Source organism: Dipodomys merriami, unplaced genomic scaffold, assembly GCF_024711535.1.
Source record: "Dipodomys merriami isolate MVZ:Mamm:240054 unplaced genomic scaffold, mDipMer1.0.p SCAF_319, whole genome shotgun sequence".
Lineage (NCBI taxonomy): Eukaryota > Metazoa > Chordata > Mammalia > Rodentia > Heteromyidae > Dipodomys > Dipodomys merriami.
Genome location: NW_027204704.1, coordinates 1,117,501 through 1,134,786, shown reverse-complemented (window position 1 = coordinate 1,134,786; position 17,286 = coordinate 1,117,501). Strand labels below are relative to the sequence as shown.

Here is a 17,286-nt window from a genome sequence, read left to right as displayed (position 1 = left end):
GTACACCTAGGATAATGTTTCGTTTGTAAACTAGGCACAATAAGGGATTGGCAAAAACAACAATCACAACAACAAACTGTAAGAAGTTAGTTAATTTTTGGAATCCTCCACTTAGTATTTTCAGACTGCATTTGCTTGTAGAAGCCGAGAAATGAGGTCATGTGCTCTAGGGGCTGCTTCCAGCCAATAGCTGACCATTAAAACATTCTTCCAGTTCCTTCCATTTTCATCCCCAAATTGAAAGCAATGGTAACAGCCTCAGGTAGTTGATCACATTTTCCTTTGCTCTGCTTATTGAATCAGATGAAAGCAGTTGGGGAATCTCTAAATTCAATAGAGTATTAGAAGGAAGAGTGACAGCCAGGAACTTCTCACTGATGAGTAACAGACAGACCAATTTCACTCGTAAGTCTTCATTCACAACATCCACCAGATCTTGTAGCCAATGCAACTTCATCTACAAACTGCTGGCCCATGATAGGTGCTGTTGCGGTTTGAATGTGCAGTGGAAACTTAAATCCCCAAATGGTTTCATGCTCATTATTAAAGAGCTTGAAGTTGTGAGTCCAAGCTCTTTCTCTCTCATTGCCCCTTCCTCTTCTGCTTTCTGCTATGAGATGATGCAGCATGAAGGGCCCCTCTATCTTGCATTTCCCAGCTTAACTCCACGGCTGGTCTTCAAAACCCCAGGGCCTGCTTCCAATCCGGGCTTTGACAGCATAAGCCATTGACAGGCTGAAGGCCTTGTCATTGCTCCCTTTCCACTTTGGACATGTTACTTCTCCAGGACTTGAAATGTGCAACTTAGAATCTCTTCCAAATAGGGAGCATCCTCAGTGCTGGTAAGTAGTTTGCAGGGTCCCTAAGACTGTTCACTTCAGCAGGACCAAGGCTCTGGCAGTCAGTGGCACTTACCCCAGGCCCTTCTGCAATACCCAGATGACAAACATACAACCAGTCTAATGGAACTGTAGGCTGTCAGGGAAGCTATCCCAGGGAGGTGTCACACCTTGGAATCTACCACAAAGTCCAACAGGAGGTGCTGGAGGAAGCATTGCTTTCTGGAGACTACATCCCACTGCCCGCTGCAGAAATCAGGGTACTGGGGAGTGCGCACGGCCTTTTGGGCCGGGAGGTGAGGCGAGGCCGGGGCTGGGCGGGGCCGTGCTCCAGGCCCCGGAGTTCTCTGAGTTCTCTGTGGCCAGGCCCCCCGCATCCCGCTGCCGGTGGCCGGGGTCGCCCCAGCTTTTTTCTTTTTGCTTATGTGGTGCTGAGGAATCAAACCCAGGGCCTCATGCATGCAAGGCAAGCGCTCTACCACTGAGCCACCTTCCTAGCCCCCAAGGTTCTTAATTTGACTGTTTAGGAAAGTGAGAATTAGGAGCTTCTCAAACCTGTGTTTGCATCATCTTTACTGGTATCAAGCAGGTTCAATGGCAAATAGCAAGTCATTGTACAAGGGTGCTCTGAGTATTTTGATACAGAGAATTAGGCCATTTGGCAACCATTATTGGAACACTATAACATTAGAAAAACGAATTGTATATATTTTTTCCGGTATAACTCTGGGTGAGAAAAATTAAGTTATAACATACATGCATTCCATGGTGTCTAAGTATGTATGAGGTAGAGCACAAATGGTCACTGGAGTCCTAAGATGGATACCTGTGCATTAATAGATTAATAGCTCATGTGTCCCTAAGTGTATTTCAGTAATAACTAGTTTTAGTAAAAATGTGATATAATTTTTTTTGGTTTCAATTATTCAATTATTTTGTGGGAACATTAGTTTTTATGAATTCTACATGTATATTAAACATAGACATGAATTGCTTTTATACTATACCAACTAATGGACTGTGGATTTGTCTTTAGTGTTCAATGCTTTACTTCACACTTGAAACAATCTTCCCTTATAAGAAGGCTTTATGCTTTTCCAGCTTATGTATAATGGTTTGAACAGGAAAATCTGGGGCAAAATCACACAGGTTTTTTCCTGACTTTGTAATTTGGCTTATCTTCCAGCCATGCTTCCAGAATCATCTGTTCATTGTCAACAGCAAGAAAGAATGAACGGATCTCTGGTGAGTTGCTTTTTATTCCTCTTTACTGTACATTCCATTTTATGAACCTAAGTATGTCTAAGATTTAAAAACAGAAAAAACAGGTCCAGCTTGAGGAACATGTTCATAAATTAATTAAAAATTGCTTATAGATTTAGTAGTTTATAAAATCTCACCTTTTGTCTTGAGTGCAGATTTGCTTGTTTCCAATGTTTTAAAATTTATTTATTGAGATGAAGTGATTACTTAAATTTCCACAATATTTTGGGATCGTTAGCCAAAGTCAAAACACATTTTTAACTTTACAAGGCTAATTGTCATCATCATGGTCTATGAAGCTTGTGAACTCTACAAACTTTGACAATACAACTATCTCTTCCATGTCGGGTGATATGCACATTTCTTTCTTTGTGCTTAGTGTAAGCTATTCCCTCTTTCTCTCTTATTCCCTCCCTTCCACCACTGCCCTTGAGTTGTGTAGTTCACTTTCATGGATGTCCAGGGCAGCTGATAGACCCCTTTGCTGTATTTTATCACTTGTTTCTTTCTGATTCTATACCCTCCTCCTAGATTCCCTCATATGTGCACTTGTATATCAGGGAGACCATATGTCAGCTTGGCTTATTTTGCTCAACATGATTTGTTCTAGTTCTATTTTCCTACAAATGTCATTATTTTGTCCTTTCTAATGGCTACATAAAAAATTCCATTGTATATAGGTACCACAATTTTGGATCCATTCATCTGTAGTGGGCATCTGTGTTGTTTCCATATCTTGGCTATTGTGAAAAGTGCAGCAATGAACATGGAGGTGCATGTGTCCTTGTATCCTGGTTCCTGTTGCTCAGGGTAGATACCTAGGAGTGATATAGCTGGGTCATAGGTAAGGTGTATGTTTAGTTTTCTGAGGAACCTCCAGACTGCTTTTTCCAGAGTGGTTGCATTAGTTACATTCCCACTGCTAATGCATTCCCACCACTAATCTTTCTCCACATCCCCACCTTCATTTGTTGTTTGAATTTAGGATCTAAGCCATTCTGACTATGGTAAGGTGGTACCTCAGGGTTGTTTTTATTTGCATTTCCTTTATGCCCTGGGATGATGAACATTTCCTGTGTTTAATTGCCATTTTTATCTCTTCTTCTGAGAAATTTCCCTTTAGATCCCTTTCCCATTTAATTATTGGTTTGTTAGATTTGGGAGAGATTGGTTTCTTGAGTTCCCTGTATATAGTGGATATTAGGCCTTTGTCTGGTGTATTGCTGGTAAATATCTTTTCCCAGTTGTTTGGCTGTCTTTCTAGTTTGGTAGCTATGTCTGTAGCTGTGCAGAAACTTTTTATTTTAAGGTAGTCCCAGTTGTCGAGTCTCTCTCCAATTGTTGTGACCCTGGGACTCTCTGTTCAAGAAGGTACTGCTTGTGTCTTTAAGTTCCAGTGTCTCTCCTACTCTGTCCTGTGGTAGTTTCAGAGTTTGAGGTTTGATGTTAAGATCTTTAATCCATTTTGAGTTGATATTAGTGCATGGTATTAGGCTGGGGTCCACTATAGTTTTCTGCATGTGGCTGCCCAGTTTTCCCAGCACCAATCGTTGAAGAGACTATGTTTTTTCCAGTGTATGTCTTTAGCTCCTTTGTTAAACAGCAGCTGATGGTAAGTATGTGGTTTTATTTCTAGGTCTTCTAGTCTATTCCATTGGTTTTCAGGTCTATTTTTGTGCCAACACAAAGCTGTTTTGTTATTATGACTCTATAGAAGAGCTTGAAATCTGGTATTGTGATACCTCCTGCTTTGCTCCTTTTGCCTAGGATTGCTTTGGGTATTCTAGGTCTTTTGCAGTTCCCGATGAATTTTTGGGTTGTTTTCTCTATTGGAACTGCATTGAATTTGTATATCATTTTTGGCAGGATGGCCATTTTCACAATATTGATTCTGCCTATCCAAGAACATGGAAGGTCTTTCCATTTCCTGGTGTCCTCTTTAATTTCTTTCTTTAGGCTTTTATAGTTTTCACTAAATAGGTCCTTTACATCTTTGGTTAGGTTAATTCCTAGCCATTTGGAGGTTATTATGAATGAGGTTGTTTTCCTGATTTCCCTTTCTTCTTGTATATTGTTGATATACTGAAAGGCAACTGATTTTTGTGCACTAGTTTCATACCCTGCTACTTTGCCCAAGTGACTTATAAGTTCTGTGAGTTTGGGAGTGGAATTTTGGGGGTCGTTTAGGTATAAGATCATGTCATCTGCAAATAGGGATAGTTTAATTTCTTCCTTCCTTTTGTGGCTCTCTTTAATGTCCTTTTCTTACCTTTTTGCTCTGGCTAAGGATTCCAGAACTATTTATTCTAGATTTTCTACTCACTAGCTTTCGTTATTTTTCTCGCTCTCTCTTTTTGTATCTATTTTTCTATCACTTTTTCATTTTCTTTCTCTCAGGGCCTCTTCCATCCATCTGTCTCTTTTTTTCTTTTCTTCAACTGATCTATCTGGGAACTAGTTTTTCTTACTGATCAATTTAATTTGCTGATGTGGCTCTTAGAATTCAGATTTTTATTATCCATTATATAGGGAAAGTGTTGCCTAGATAGTTCTATGGGATTCCAGAGCCAAAGAAAATTAGAAAAACCTAAAGACATATACACATAGAGAGATTGTTAGTTATTTCATTATAATTTTGATATGAATTTTTCTCATTACTATTATTTACTATTTGCATATATTCTTCAGTTTTTTTTCCCATTTTAAAATCAGATTTTCTGTGCAGTAGTTTTGGATTGGTTTTATATTTTCTAATGCATTCCAGTAATTAACATATTTAGAAATATTTGAGAACATTTTCTTTTATACCATGTTTTTTCTTTTTGGTTCATTATACCTTTTGAAGGAAAAGTTTTAAGTGTATGAATTTAAATAATGTTTAGCTTTGTATCAGATACTTTTGGTGTCCTATCCAAGGAGTTACTGTCAAATCTAATGTCATGAAGCTTTTCTTCCCTCCTCTCTTTTTCTTCCTGCCCTTTCCCTCTCTTTCCCTCCTCTCCACACCTCTCTTCTTTCTTCTTTTCCCTACCCCTTTGCTCCCCTTCTCTCCCTGTTCCACTTTTTCTTTTCTCTTTAGCTCTGAGATGAGGATTGCTGTGTTGTCACAGTTGGTATCTAACTTGGAAACTCATTTGATATTCCTACCTCAATCACCATCATACCTTTCTTGGGCTAGTACTGGATCTTGAACTCACAGCCCTCATAGTCAGTTAGCTTCTTCTTTCAATGTTGGGCCCATCACTTTAGCCATGAGTCCAACCTGCTTATTAGCTGCTTAAATTGAGTTGTCTACTCAGGCTGGTTTATAGACCTCAGCCTCCAAAGTAAGTAGGATAGGATACCAGTTGAGCCAGAAGCAATTGTTTTGTTTATTCTTACCTGAATATTTAACATTAACAGTTAATTGGATATTACAATGAAACAAGATTATTGTTATTGGTTTATGCAGAATTAATATTCAACCTAAACTCAAATATTTCATGATTCAAATTAAGTGTTGTATTTTATTTCAAATAATCTTTTCAAGAAATATTTTATTACTCCCTCACCTATAGTCTATATTGTAGGAGGTAGGCAATGTTCACAAAAATTCATGCTAGCAGTTCTTTTTTACTTAGGAAGGAAGTATCAGGATATCTATGACCTCACTACATTCTTTAGAAAATTAATAACAAAAATGATTGACATAGGATATTGTTATTGTGGGAACTAAGTCAAATCTTGTATGGCCTTATCAATCATTAGCTACTTTCTCAAGTACTATTACTCCATTTAACATTGACCTGGACACTGTGCTTTTTGTAGATCTACTAAAGTGGTATGTAGTCCATGTGATATCCTTAATGTGTTTTGATTGCTTACAACAATACTTTTTAATAGAAGATCTAAATAGGCTCTTCACTGGGAAGAAAAAGTAATTTTTTTTACTACATTGTTACCCTAATATGTAGTAAATTTTATCAAAACATCTTTCTGGTACCTACTTATATTTAATGTTATCATGTCAGGTTATTAGCTCCTTAGAATTGTTATCTTCTTTCTCTTGCTAGCACCAAAAATGTGTTCTGATTTATTAGGGAATCTTTGTATTTTAATTAGTGTTAACATAGAGGCAAAATATTTGATTTTTAATTCTCCCAATGTATAGATGACACAAAATACACGTTAAAAGGGTGAAATTCCAGACCTACTGTTCCCATGACTGAAGGCTAATTATTTGATGGAAATATACCCTCACAGAAGCTGGTGTCATTTGATGATTTGTCTGTGGACTTTAGCTGGGAGGAGTGGATGGACCTGGACACTGCTCAGAGGACCTTGTATAGAGATGTAATGCTGGAGACCTACAACAACCTGGTGTCTTTGGGTGAGCAAAAGTCATACTAATTTGCAAAGTCAAATGATTTGTTTTCAGTAGATAGCTGAATATTTGTCAGATTTTCAATAGTATTTAGATGTAAGGTTCCAGTGTGTGAGAAGTATCATTTCTTCCAAAGGAAAACTTCAACTTTATCATGTAACTCCTGAGGCAATTTTATTCTCATTCTTCAAGAAGCAAATCAGAAATTTGACAAAAGTTTTAAACTATGCTCCACTAACAGGAGACTGTCTTCCCAAACTTGAGGTGATTATTTTAGGTGTTATACAGTAGAAGAGGTATGACTATTGGAAATATGAACTGGAAATCACTAGTTGAAAGTGGCTATTTATAATCCAAACCTGTCCCTGGGTGCAATGGCTCAAGCCTATAATCCTAGCTACTTAGAAGGCTGAATCTGGGGAATTTCAGTTTGAAGCCAGCAATGGCTGAATAGTCCCCATGAGACTCTTATCTCCAACTAACCACTCAAAAATTAAAAGTGTAGAGGGGACTTAAACTGGTACATTGCTATCATAGAGCACAAGGGCCGAGATTAAGCAACAAAACCAGTAAAATAAATCCAAAGCTGGGGAAAATCAATCATGAAGCCAGTGAGAACTGAGAAACAACATTTAAGAGCAACATTGTGAACAGGATGTCTGAGATGTTAGAGGAATGATGACTCAGCATGAACAATAGTTCTGCACTGGTTCTTATTAGCAGGGCCCTGTGTTCCTAAACCTAACTTGATTGTCAAGCTGGAGCAAGGTGTAGAACCATGGATAGGAGAAGCCTCAGACAAGAATTTCACAGGTAAGTTAATGCACCTTGCAGAGTGACATTGGATCCAGCCCCCAGTTGGTAAGTTCATCTTGTGCTGAACTGAGCAATAATGTTCCTAGTCAGAGAATTATGTGATCCTTTATCTCCTTTGTGAATCAAGAATTAATATGGAGATACCCTGAATTCTGTGTGGCAGTTGAGTTATAGTTAGCAATTCTCTTTCTCTGTGTGGAAATCATTCTGAAACAAACCAACAAAAAGTAATGGAGGAAATGAGATATCATTTTCTTTGAAACTAGCACAATCCGGGTAAGTGGAAATAAGGAGTACTTCTGGGCTACTATCCTTTGAGAAAGCAAATTTCTTTTTTTTTTTGGGGGGGGGGTCCAGTCGTGGGCCTGAACTCTGGGCCTGGGCACTGTCCCTCAGCTCTTCAGCATAAGGCTAGCGCTCTACCATTTGAGCCACAGTGCCACTTTCCGGCTTTTTTTTTCTGCTTATGTGGTGCTGAGGAATCAAACCCAGGGCCTCATGCATGCAAGGCAAGCGCTGTACCACTGAGCCACCTTCCCAGCCCCAGAGAAGGCAAATTTCTTATCAGTCATGGTTGGCAGAGACTGGGATTCAGAACCAAAGATTTTAGTATAGAGAGGATAATTGAGTGATCTTTACCTGGAGGATATTTGGTCTTCCATGAATCTAAAAGGCAGGAGTGTTAGAAAAGGAATTTTGATGAAACTTTGTTAAAGATGGAGAGAAATGGTTTTTAAAATTCTCAAAGGGACCTAAAAGTAATTCTTACTAAGAAGTTAGAACTGAAGAGATATAGGTATGAATCCTTACTTCTGAGAACAATTCCTGTTTAAGTGAAAGGACAAGGGGTGTATAAAACATTCTTTTGGTCTCTGAATCTAGAAAATATTACTTTTCCTAACCTACTAGTTAAGAAAAAAGCAGCACAGTACATAAATTTTTTCAAGAAAAATGAAAAACACAGCAGCTATCCCCTTATGATCAAACAAAAGTATATTTGAGAAAAACAACACTATAATTACTAAAGGCAAATGGCTAGTACTTGGCTTAAAATTCTAGCAGCACATAGTTGAGTGATTTGAGTAAATATTTCCTCTGATATAAAAGAAGAAAAAATTTAAACACAAAAACATTATTTTCCACTGGAAGTAATCAGTATTACTTCAATACATTTGAGAAAAAAGCATATATTTTCTATAAATCATTTCTGACTTTGATATTTTAAAATCTCTAACAGTTACAATGAAATAAATGTCTACACTAAGTGAACTTTGGATTTTACTTATTTTTTATCTTTTTTTCTATGACTCATCTTAGATGTCCCAGGAATTGAGGATGTGATTAAGATGTGCCAGCAAAGTCCAGATGAATGTCTGTGTGAAGCAACAGTCACGAAAATTAACACAGTGGAGGAAAGGGTGAGATTAGTAATGACCCTTAATTTGAGCTCAAAACATAAGCCAGAGGTGATTAGAAATAATGTGAACTCCTTAGAGATAAGGACTGAGGATTTCATTGAGTATCAGAACATGCTTCTCTATAGTGAGCCTGATGAGATGCATGCTGCATGTAGGCCTGGTGTGTCTCCTGTAATTGAAGAATCCTGCAGATATTCAGAACATTTTAGTCAAAAGTATGAGAACTCCAAATGAGCTGCAGAATTTTGAATATGGAGAAGGGAAGTATTAAACTCAGAGACCATATTCTTTTTAAAAATTTTTCTTACTTAAAAAGCTTTTTTGTCAGTTGTGGGGCTTGAACTCAGGGTCTATGCACTGTCCCTCAGCTCTTCAGCTCAACGCAGTGCTCTACCACCTGAGCCACAGCACTAATTCCTGTTTTCTGGTACTTTATTGGAGATAAGAGTCTCACAGACTTTCCTGCCCTGCCTGGCTTTGAACCACAGTTCTTAGATCTCAGCCTCTTGAGTAACCAGGATTACAGCATGAACCACCAGTGCCTGGGTTAGAGATCATATTCTTTTTTTTTTTGTCATGGGGCTTGAACTCTGGGCTTGGGTGCTGTCCTTGTGCTCTTCAGCTCAAGGTAAGCACTTTACCGCTTGAGTCAAAGCACCACTTCCGTTTTTCTAGCAGTTTATTGGAGATAAGAGTCTCATGAACCTTCCTTCCTGCCCGGGCTGGCTTTAAACCACAATCCTCAGATCTCAGCCTCCTGAGTAGCTAGGATTACAGGCGTGAGCCACCAGCGCCCGGCTAGAGATCATATTTTTTAGATGTAATTGGGTTTGTGTGAGAGAGACCTTCCACTTAGTAAATATAGAAAAGACTATAAGTCAGCTCTCCTTGTCTAAGAAATACTTCAGAGAGTAAGGAGAGCACCTGAATGTATGGTCTGTAAAAACATTCTACTTTAGCCTTATAGTCACTACACATCAGAAAATATACTCAGGACAGAATCCTTGTCCATGTAGTGGACATTAGTCCATTAGTCTTTCACTAAAGCAATATACCTTACAAAACCTCAGAGCAAATCTCCAGAGGAGTAGTCTGATGAGTCTCCAATTTGCAAAATTTATCTTTCAGAAGTCAGACCTGACTTTCCAGCCTGAAACACGCACAGTAGAGCTACCCTATGCATATGAGGAATGTAGGAAATTTCCCACCCAGAAGTCATCTCTCAGCAGGCATTGGAGAACTCACACAGAAGAGAAAACTTCTGAATGCAAGAAATGTGGAAAGACCTTCAGGCAGTCATACCTCATTTTTCATCAGAGAACACACACAGGAGAGAAACCTTATGAATGTAACAAATGTGGAAAATCTTTCAGACACAAGGCAAACTTTACTGTCCATTGGAGAATCCATACAGGAGAGAAACCTTATGAATGTGACAACTGTGGAAACTCCTTCAGACAGAAGTCAGACCTTACTTTGCATCAGAGAAGACACACAGGAGAGAAACCTTATAAATGTGACAAATGTGGAAGGTCTTTCACCCGTAAGACACACCTTCATGTTCACCACAGAATACACACAGGAGAGAAACCTTATAAATGTGACAAATGTGGAAGGTCTTTCGCCCGTAAGACACACCTTCATGTTCACCACAGAATACACACAGGAGAGAAACCTTATGCATGTATAAAATGTGGACAGTCTTTCACCCGTAAGGCATCCCTTCATGTTCATCAAAGAACACACACAGGAGAGAAACCTTATGAATGTGACAACTGTGGAAACACCTTCAGACAGAAGTCAGACCTCACTTTGCATCAGAGAAGACACACAGGAGAGAAACCTTATACATGTGACAAATGTGGAAGGTCTTTCGCCCGTAAGACACACCTTCATGTTCACCACAGAATACACACAGGAGAGAAACCTTATGCATGTATAAAATGTGGACAGTCTTTCACCCGTAAGGCATACCTTCATGCTCATCAAAGAACACACACAGGAGAGAAACCTTATGAATGTAACAAATGTGGAAAATCTTTCAGACACAAGGCAAACTTTACTGTTCATTGGAGAATCCATACAGGAGAGAAACCTTATGAATGTGACAACTGTGGAAACACCTTCAGACAGAAGTCAGACCTCACTTTGCATCAGAGAAGACACACAGGAGAGAAACCTTATAAATGTGACAAATGTGGAAGGTCTTTCGCCCGTAAGACACACCTTCATGTTCACCACAGAATACACACAGGAGAGAAACCTTATGCCTGTATAAAATGTGGACAGTCTTTCACCCGTAAGGCATGCCTTCATGCTCATCAAAGAACACACACAGGAGAGAAACCTTATGAATGTAACAAATGTGGAAAATCTTTCAGACACAAGGCAAACTTTACTGTTCATTGGAGAATCCATACAGGAGAGAAACCTTATGAATGTGACAACTGTGGAAACACCTTCAGACAGAAGTCAGACCTCACTTTGCATCAGAGAAGACACACAGGAGAGAAACCTTATAAATGTGACAAATGTGGAAGGTCTTTCACCCGTAAGACACACCTTCATGTTCACCACAGAATACACACAGGAGAGAAACTGATGCCTGTATAAAATGTGGACAGTCTTTCACCCGTAAGGCATACCTTCATGTTCATCAAAGAACACACACAGGAGAGAAACCTTATGAATGTAACAAATGTGGAAAGTCTTGCAACTGGAAGGCAGAACTTACTATTCATCAGAGAAGACACACAGGAGAGAAGCCTTATAAATGTAAGATGTATGAAAAGTCCTTTACCTGAAAGTCAACCCTCAACAAACATAAAAGAATTCACACAGGTGAGAAACCATATAAATGTAACGAATGTGCAAAGTCTTTCATCCAGAAGACAGAACTTCATGTCCATCAGAGAATACACACAGCAGAGAAAGCTTATGAATGTAAGATATGTGAAAAGTCCTTTACCCGAAAGTCAACCCTCAACAAACAAAAGAATTCACACAGGTGAGAAACCATATAAATGTAACGAATGTGCAGTCTTTCATCCAGAAGACAGAACTTCGTGTCCATCAGAGAATACACACAGCAGAGAAACCTTATGAATGTAAGATATGTGAAAAATCCTTTACCCAGAAGTCAAACCTCAAGAGGCATAAGAGAATTCACACAGGTGAGAAACCTTATGAATGCAATAAATGTGGAAAGTCTTTCAGCCGGAAGTCACATGTCACTTTGCATCAGAGAACACATACAGGATAGAAACCTTATGAATGCAACAACTATGGAAAGATTTTAAGTGGAGGTCACACATGATAGAATTCACACAGTTGAGAAACCTTATAGATGTAACAAATGTGGAAAATCATTTAACCAGAACCTCCTAACTCAGCAGGCATAAGTGAATTCATACACATGAGAAATCTTAGGAATATAACAAATGTGGAAGATCTTTCACCTGGAAAAAACTCAATTTATATCAGAGAACCCACACTGGATAGAAGCCTCATGCATGTAGCAAATGTGCAGTTTTTCACTCAGAAGGCACAGCTTAGGATTCTTCATTGACTACCCACAGGAGAGACATATTATGAATACAACAAATGTGGAAAGTTTTTCAAGAAGACATAGGTCAGTTTGTCTCAGAAAATACCCAGAGGACAGAAGCCATATGAATGTAACAAATATGGAAATTCCTTAGCCATTAAAGCATAGCTGAGCCCTGGATTCAAATAGAACATGACATCTATACAATGAATAGATTATTCTATGCCACAGTTCCATGTTGGTTGTTGTGGACATGTTACTCCTGCCTATGTTATTCCAATTGTCTAACCATGGGAAAGTCAAGTGAGCCTTAACTCTACATCCTTTATATTGCAGCTCATAGATAATATCTACTGTTTCCTGTGATCTCAACCCAGCCCTGAGGGAAGGGTAGATTGTTTTTAAATACTTCCTCAGAATCCCAACACTCCTGAGTAATGGTAATGAGAAAAGAATCTAGTTGAGTGCTGGAGAGCTATCTCCTGGAACCCTTCATTCCTCTGTATAATGTCATGGAATCCAAAGCCAGAGCAAGTTTTTTTCCCTTTCTTCAAATCTTCATCAACTTATCCTGGAAATACTGATGCTCTAGTAGATAGCCTAAGCCAGGAAAGGATTCAAATCATGAATGCCTACCAAGTCTACATTTCCACTCCTGGCGAAAAATAGGTCACCTTCTTTGAAATGGACTTTTTCTGAAGGACATGAGGAAGAGCACACTTGCACAATCCACTCACCATCTTGCTGTCAAAGACCTCTAGGGAGCCTTTCTGATCAGTAGGTGACCCCACCTGTGACCATTGTTCTACGTGGCTCCCAAGATGGTTCACAGATCAGAACATCCTGAACCAATTACCAATTGATATCTGTGCCAAGAATTCACTTTTCCTTGACTGATTGGCCCCGGTTAGTCTTTTGTCCTACTGAAGTGATGCTATGAAGGGAATGACAACTTTCTGCTGATTACTGATGTGAGTCAAACACGCCAGGGGTCAAGGTCAGCTGAGAAAAGTTATCTGCCTCTTCAGGTACTCCTCAACAATCAGGGGCTCAGTCAGTCTTACCCTCACCAGGTGCTTCAGGATAGATACCCAGTCACTCCCACAGTCCTTAACTCACTGAGAACCATCCAAGCTATTTTCCTTTCATCATCCACTATGCACTCTACTGACCTGATGACACTACGCCTTGTGACTACTTCCTCAGGATCCCCCTAGTCACAGGGACAAAGTTATCTTCTCTCTCTCTTTCAGGGACAGTTATCCTCTCTCTCTCTCTCTCTCTCTCTCTCTCTCTCTCTCTCTCTCTCTCTCTCTGTCTCTCTCTCTCTCTCTCTCTCTCACACACACACACACACACACACACTACTCTGAAAACCCATGTAAAATTTCTGGATTTCCATGTCTAATGTTTTCTATTTGGACATCAACACAAATAAGATGATGCACAATTTGTTTCATGATATTCTATTACTATATTTATCTTTTTTTGTTTGTGCTCATAGAGAGCTTTAAACTCATGGCACATTAGTCTTTGGTTTTTATGCTCAAGCTTGGTGCTCTACTCCTTATGCCACATATCAAATTTTGATATTGTTCTATTTTGTATCACGAGTCCTTCTGATAAGGGCAGTGAAGGTGTGCCCCCTGTTACATTTTCTCTTCTAAGATGTTTACAAAAAGATGTTTACATTCAAAGAACTACAATATTTTAAATTAGAAAAGTATTTTTAAAAATGGTTTCATTGCAGAACCTTAAGTCAAAATGTAGTATTTTGTTGCATATTTAAAAATAAGTAAAGATATTGTTTGGTTTTTTTTCTTTCTTCCTTTTTTTTTTTTTGTCTTTCCGGGGCCTGGGCACTGTACCTCAGCTCTTCAGCTCAAGGCTAGCGCTCTACCATTTCAGCCACATCACCACTTCTGCCTTTTTCTGCTTATGTGGTGCTGAGGAATCAAACCCAGGGCCTAATGCATATAAGCCAAGCACTCTACCACTGAGCCACCTTCTCAGCCCCTATTAGAGAATTTTTAAAAAGATGAGGAATAGCTGGGCACTGGTAGCTCACACCTGAAATCCTAGCTTTTCAGAAGGCTGAGATCTGAGGATCATGGTTGAAAGCCAGCCCAGGAAGGAAAGTCCATGAGACTCTTATCTCCAATAAAAACCACTCAAAAACTGGAAGTGGTGCTGTGGCTCAAGCAGTAGAGAGCTCCCCTTGAGCTGAGAAGCACAGGGATAGAGCCCAAGCCCAGAGTTCAAGTCCCACGACTGACCAAAAAAAAAAAAAGATGAGGAATATAGATTAAGTAACATTGAGCAGTCTCTTGTAAAAGCAGCATTCAGAAACTCTAAACATACCTCCATAACAATAGTAAAGATTTCCCATTTCTCAGAATTTTAGAAGGAACCTGAGCACATCCCAACTGTTCACAAATGTGAACCTCTTGGCTCTCAATGACAGTTGGAGTTGAAGGCAAGACTTCATTCTTCATCTCATCATTGTGGTAAGAGGTCATAGAATGTTCACATTGAGCACCTGCCAACATACACATTGACATCGTATTGTTTCAAAAATAAATCCCACAACCACATGTTACTATAATGTCTGGATATGAAATCATTTTAAAATGGCAAAAGAGAGCATCAATCAAAATGTACTTTCATTGATTGAAAATTTCAGTGTGAATTAAAAAAACAACAATAAAATTGGATTGGAGGAAACGCCATCACTGGAACCCGTGAACTTCAAGATCCAGGGCCGAGTCTCAGCCTTAATGCCACTCCTGCCACCACCCAGAAGCCACTGAAACCCTGTCTGTCCTCCACCACCTACTCAGGACACAAAATCCAGTCATGGGTACAAATGAGCTGGTACAGAAGGCCAAACTGACCTAGCAGGCTGAGCAATATGGTGACATGAAGTCTCACTGAGCAAAGAGCTGAATTGTCTAATGATTAAAGGAATCTTCTCTCAGTTGCTTACAGAAATGTTATAGATGCCTATAGGTCATCTTAGAGGGTCATTTCAAGTATTGAGCAAAAAAATGGAAGGTGCTGAGAAAAACAGCAGATGATGAAGAACATAGAATCAAGAATGAGCTAGGAGATAGCTACAATGATGCACTGTCACTTTTGGAAAAGTTCTCCATCCCTAGTGCTTCACAAGCAGAAAGCAGTCTTGTATTTGAAAATGAAGAGAGACTACTACCACTACTTGGCTGAGATTGCTGCTGCTGATGACAAGAAAGGGATTGTGAATCGTTCATAACCAGCATACCAAGAAGCTTTTGAGATCAGCCAAAAGGAAATGCAAGCTGAGTGCTAGTGGTTCACACCTGTAATCCTAGCTACTCAGGAGGCTTAGATCTGAGCATCACCGTTCAAAGCCAGCCCAGCCTGGGCAGGAATGTCTGAGAGACTTTTGTTTTTCTTGTCAAAATAGTGTACAGAGGGGTTACAATTACATGAGCAATGTAATGAGTACATTTCATATCAAGCATTGTTGCCTCCTCCTTTGTTTCCCCATCCCATCCCTTCCTATCCCCCCCTCACATCTCATCACACCCTCCACCCCCATGTGCCAAAATTGTAAAATTCGTTTTTCGGCATAACGTCTTGTACTTCATATTGTTGCAATGGGTCCACCTGTATCCCTATTTAAACAATTTGTTTTTTCCCTTCCCCTCCACAAATTATACAACATCAAATACAGTGAAAACAGGGGTTATACCATCAGGGAGGGACATACAAAGCAATAAAGAAATCTTATAAATATGTTAGAAACAATAGCAAGATAGAAACATTTGAGACTCTTATATCTGATAAACCTCTCAGAAAACCAGAAGTGGCGCTGTGGCTCAAGTAGTAGAGCACTAGCTTTGAGCTGAAGAGCTGAGAGACAGCGCACAGACCCAGAGTTCAAGCTTCACAACTGATAAACCTATCAGTTTGGGTCTGCCCCTTAACTTCTCTGTGTTTTATTATGAAATTCTGAACTCCCCAGAGGAAGCTAGCTTTCTTGCAAAGACAGTTTTTGATGAAGTTATTGCTGAACTTGATACATTCAGTGAAGAGTGGTTCAAAGACTGCACGCTAATAACGTAGTTACTGAGCGAAAAGTTGACATTGTGGATATAAGATGAAGTGAAAGCAGGAGAAGGAGGGGAAAATTAAATGGCTTTCCAACTTTTGTCTGCCTCATTCTAAAATTTATACAGTAGACCATTTGTCATCCATACTGTCCCACAAATAGTTTGTTGTTTATGATTTATGACAGGTTTACGTTGCTTCTATTTGAATTTCTATATTTCCCAGGGGTGTTTCTGTTGCTTAATATTAGGGGAATAGATATTGCCCATTAACATTTAGTAAGCTATCTGTTTTCATATTGAGATGACCAATATGAGGATGTAGAATTTTTATACAAGTTGTAAATGTTTGGCATGTACTTTGGTACATGGTGACTTCACAAAGGCCAGTGTTAAAACTGCTTCCATGTCAAAGTGAAGAAATCTTCCTACATATTGGTTTGTACTGGTGGAGAATAAAAGGGAAAATTGGTTCCAGGCACAGGTGTAGTTATTCTGGATATTAGAAAGTTTGGGCGCACTTGCAGGGCTGTGGTACAAACATATTCCATGGCTGTTACATGCTGGAATCATGTATTTCTGTGGAAGAGTTATCTCAGTGTGCACACCTTAGAGTACAGCACTAGAAGTATTCTTTGAGACAAAGTTGCATCTCAATTAACTCTGGATAAGGGCAGAAATGGTTCACATTCCATTATTTGTAATGTTTGTTCATTATTTTTGCTACACATTTTATTTGTATTTAAATGTTTTAGGCAACCTACGAACAAATGTAAAAGTAAAGATGCAGTGAAAATGAACTGTTTGGTAATCATTATTACTACTTTCTCTACAACTTTCATGTAAATTAGTCTTTTGGTTTTGAAACACCTCAAAAGAAATTGTACATTATTATAAACTTGTTCCTTACTCCCTTTTGGCAGCTAATGGGCTTTCACCAAGTTTAAAG

The 17,286-nt window shown here is 39.1% G+C and overlaps 1 protein-coding gene across 1 annotated transcript in view; it reads left to right on the top strand.

The window, feature by feature from the left end:
* The first annotated feature begins 6,437 nt into the window (after window positions 1–6,437).
* Window positions 6,438–17,286, top strand: part of LOC138841399 (zinc finger protein 665-like) — a 23,680-nt gene continuing 12,831 nt past the window's right edge. The window contains exons 1-5 of the mRNA XM_070042067.1: window positions 6,438–6,471; window positions 7,189–7,278; window positions 8,599–8,699; window positions 9,828–11,267; window positions 11,507–11,706. Coding sequence (XP_069898168.1) covers window positions 6,438–6,471; window positions 7,189–7,278; window positions 8,599–8,699; window positions 9,828–11,267; window positions 11,507–11,706 — 1,865 coding nt within the window. The remainder of the gene's footprint in view (window positions 6,472–7,188; window positions 7,279–8,598; window positions 8,700–9,827; window positions 11,268–11,506; window positions 11,707–17,286) is intronic.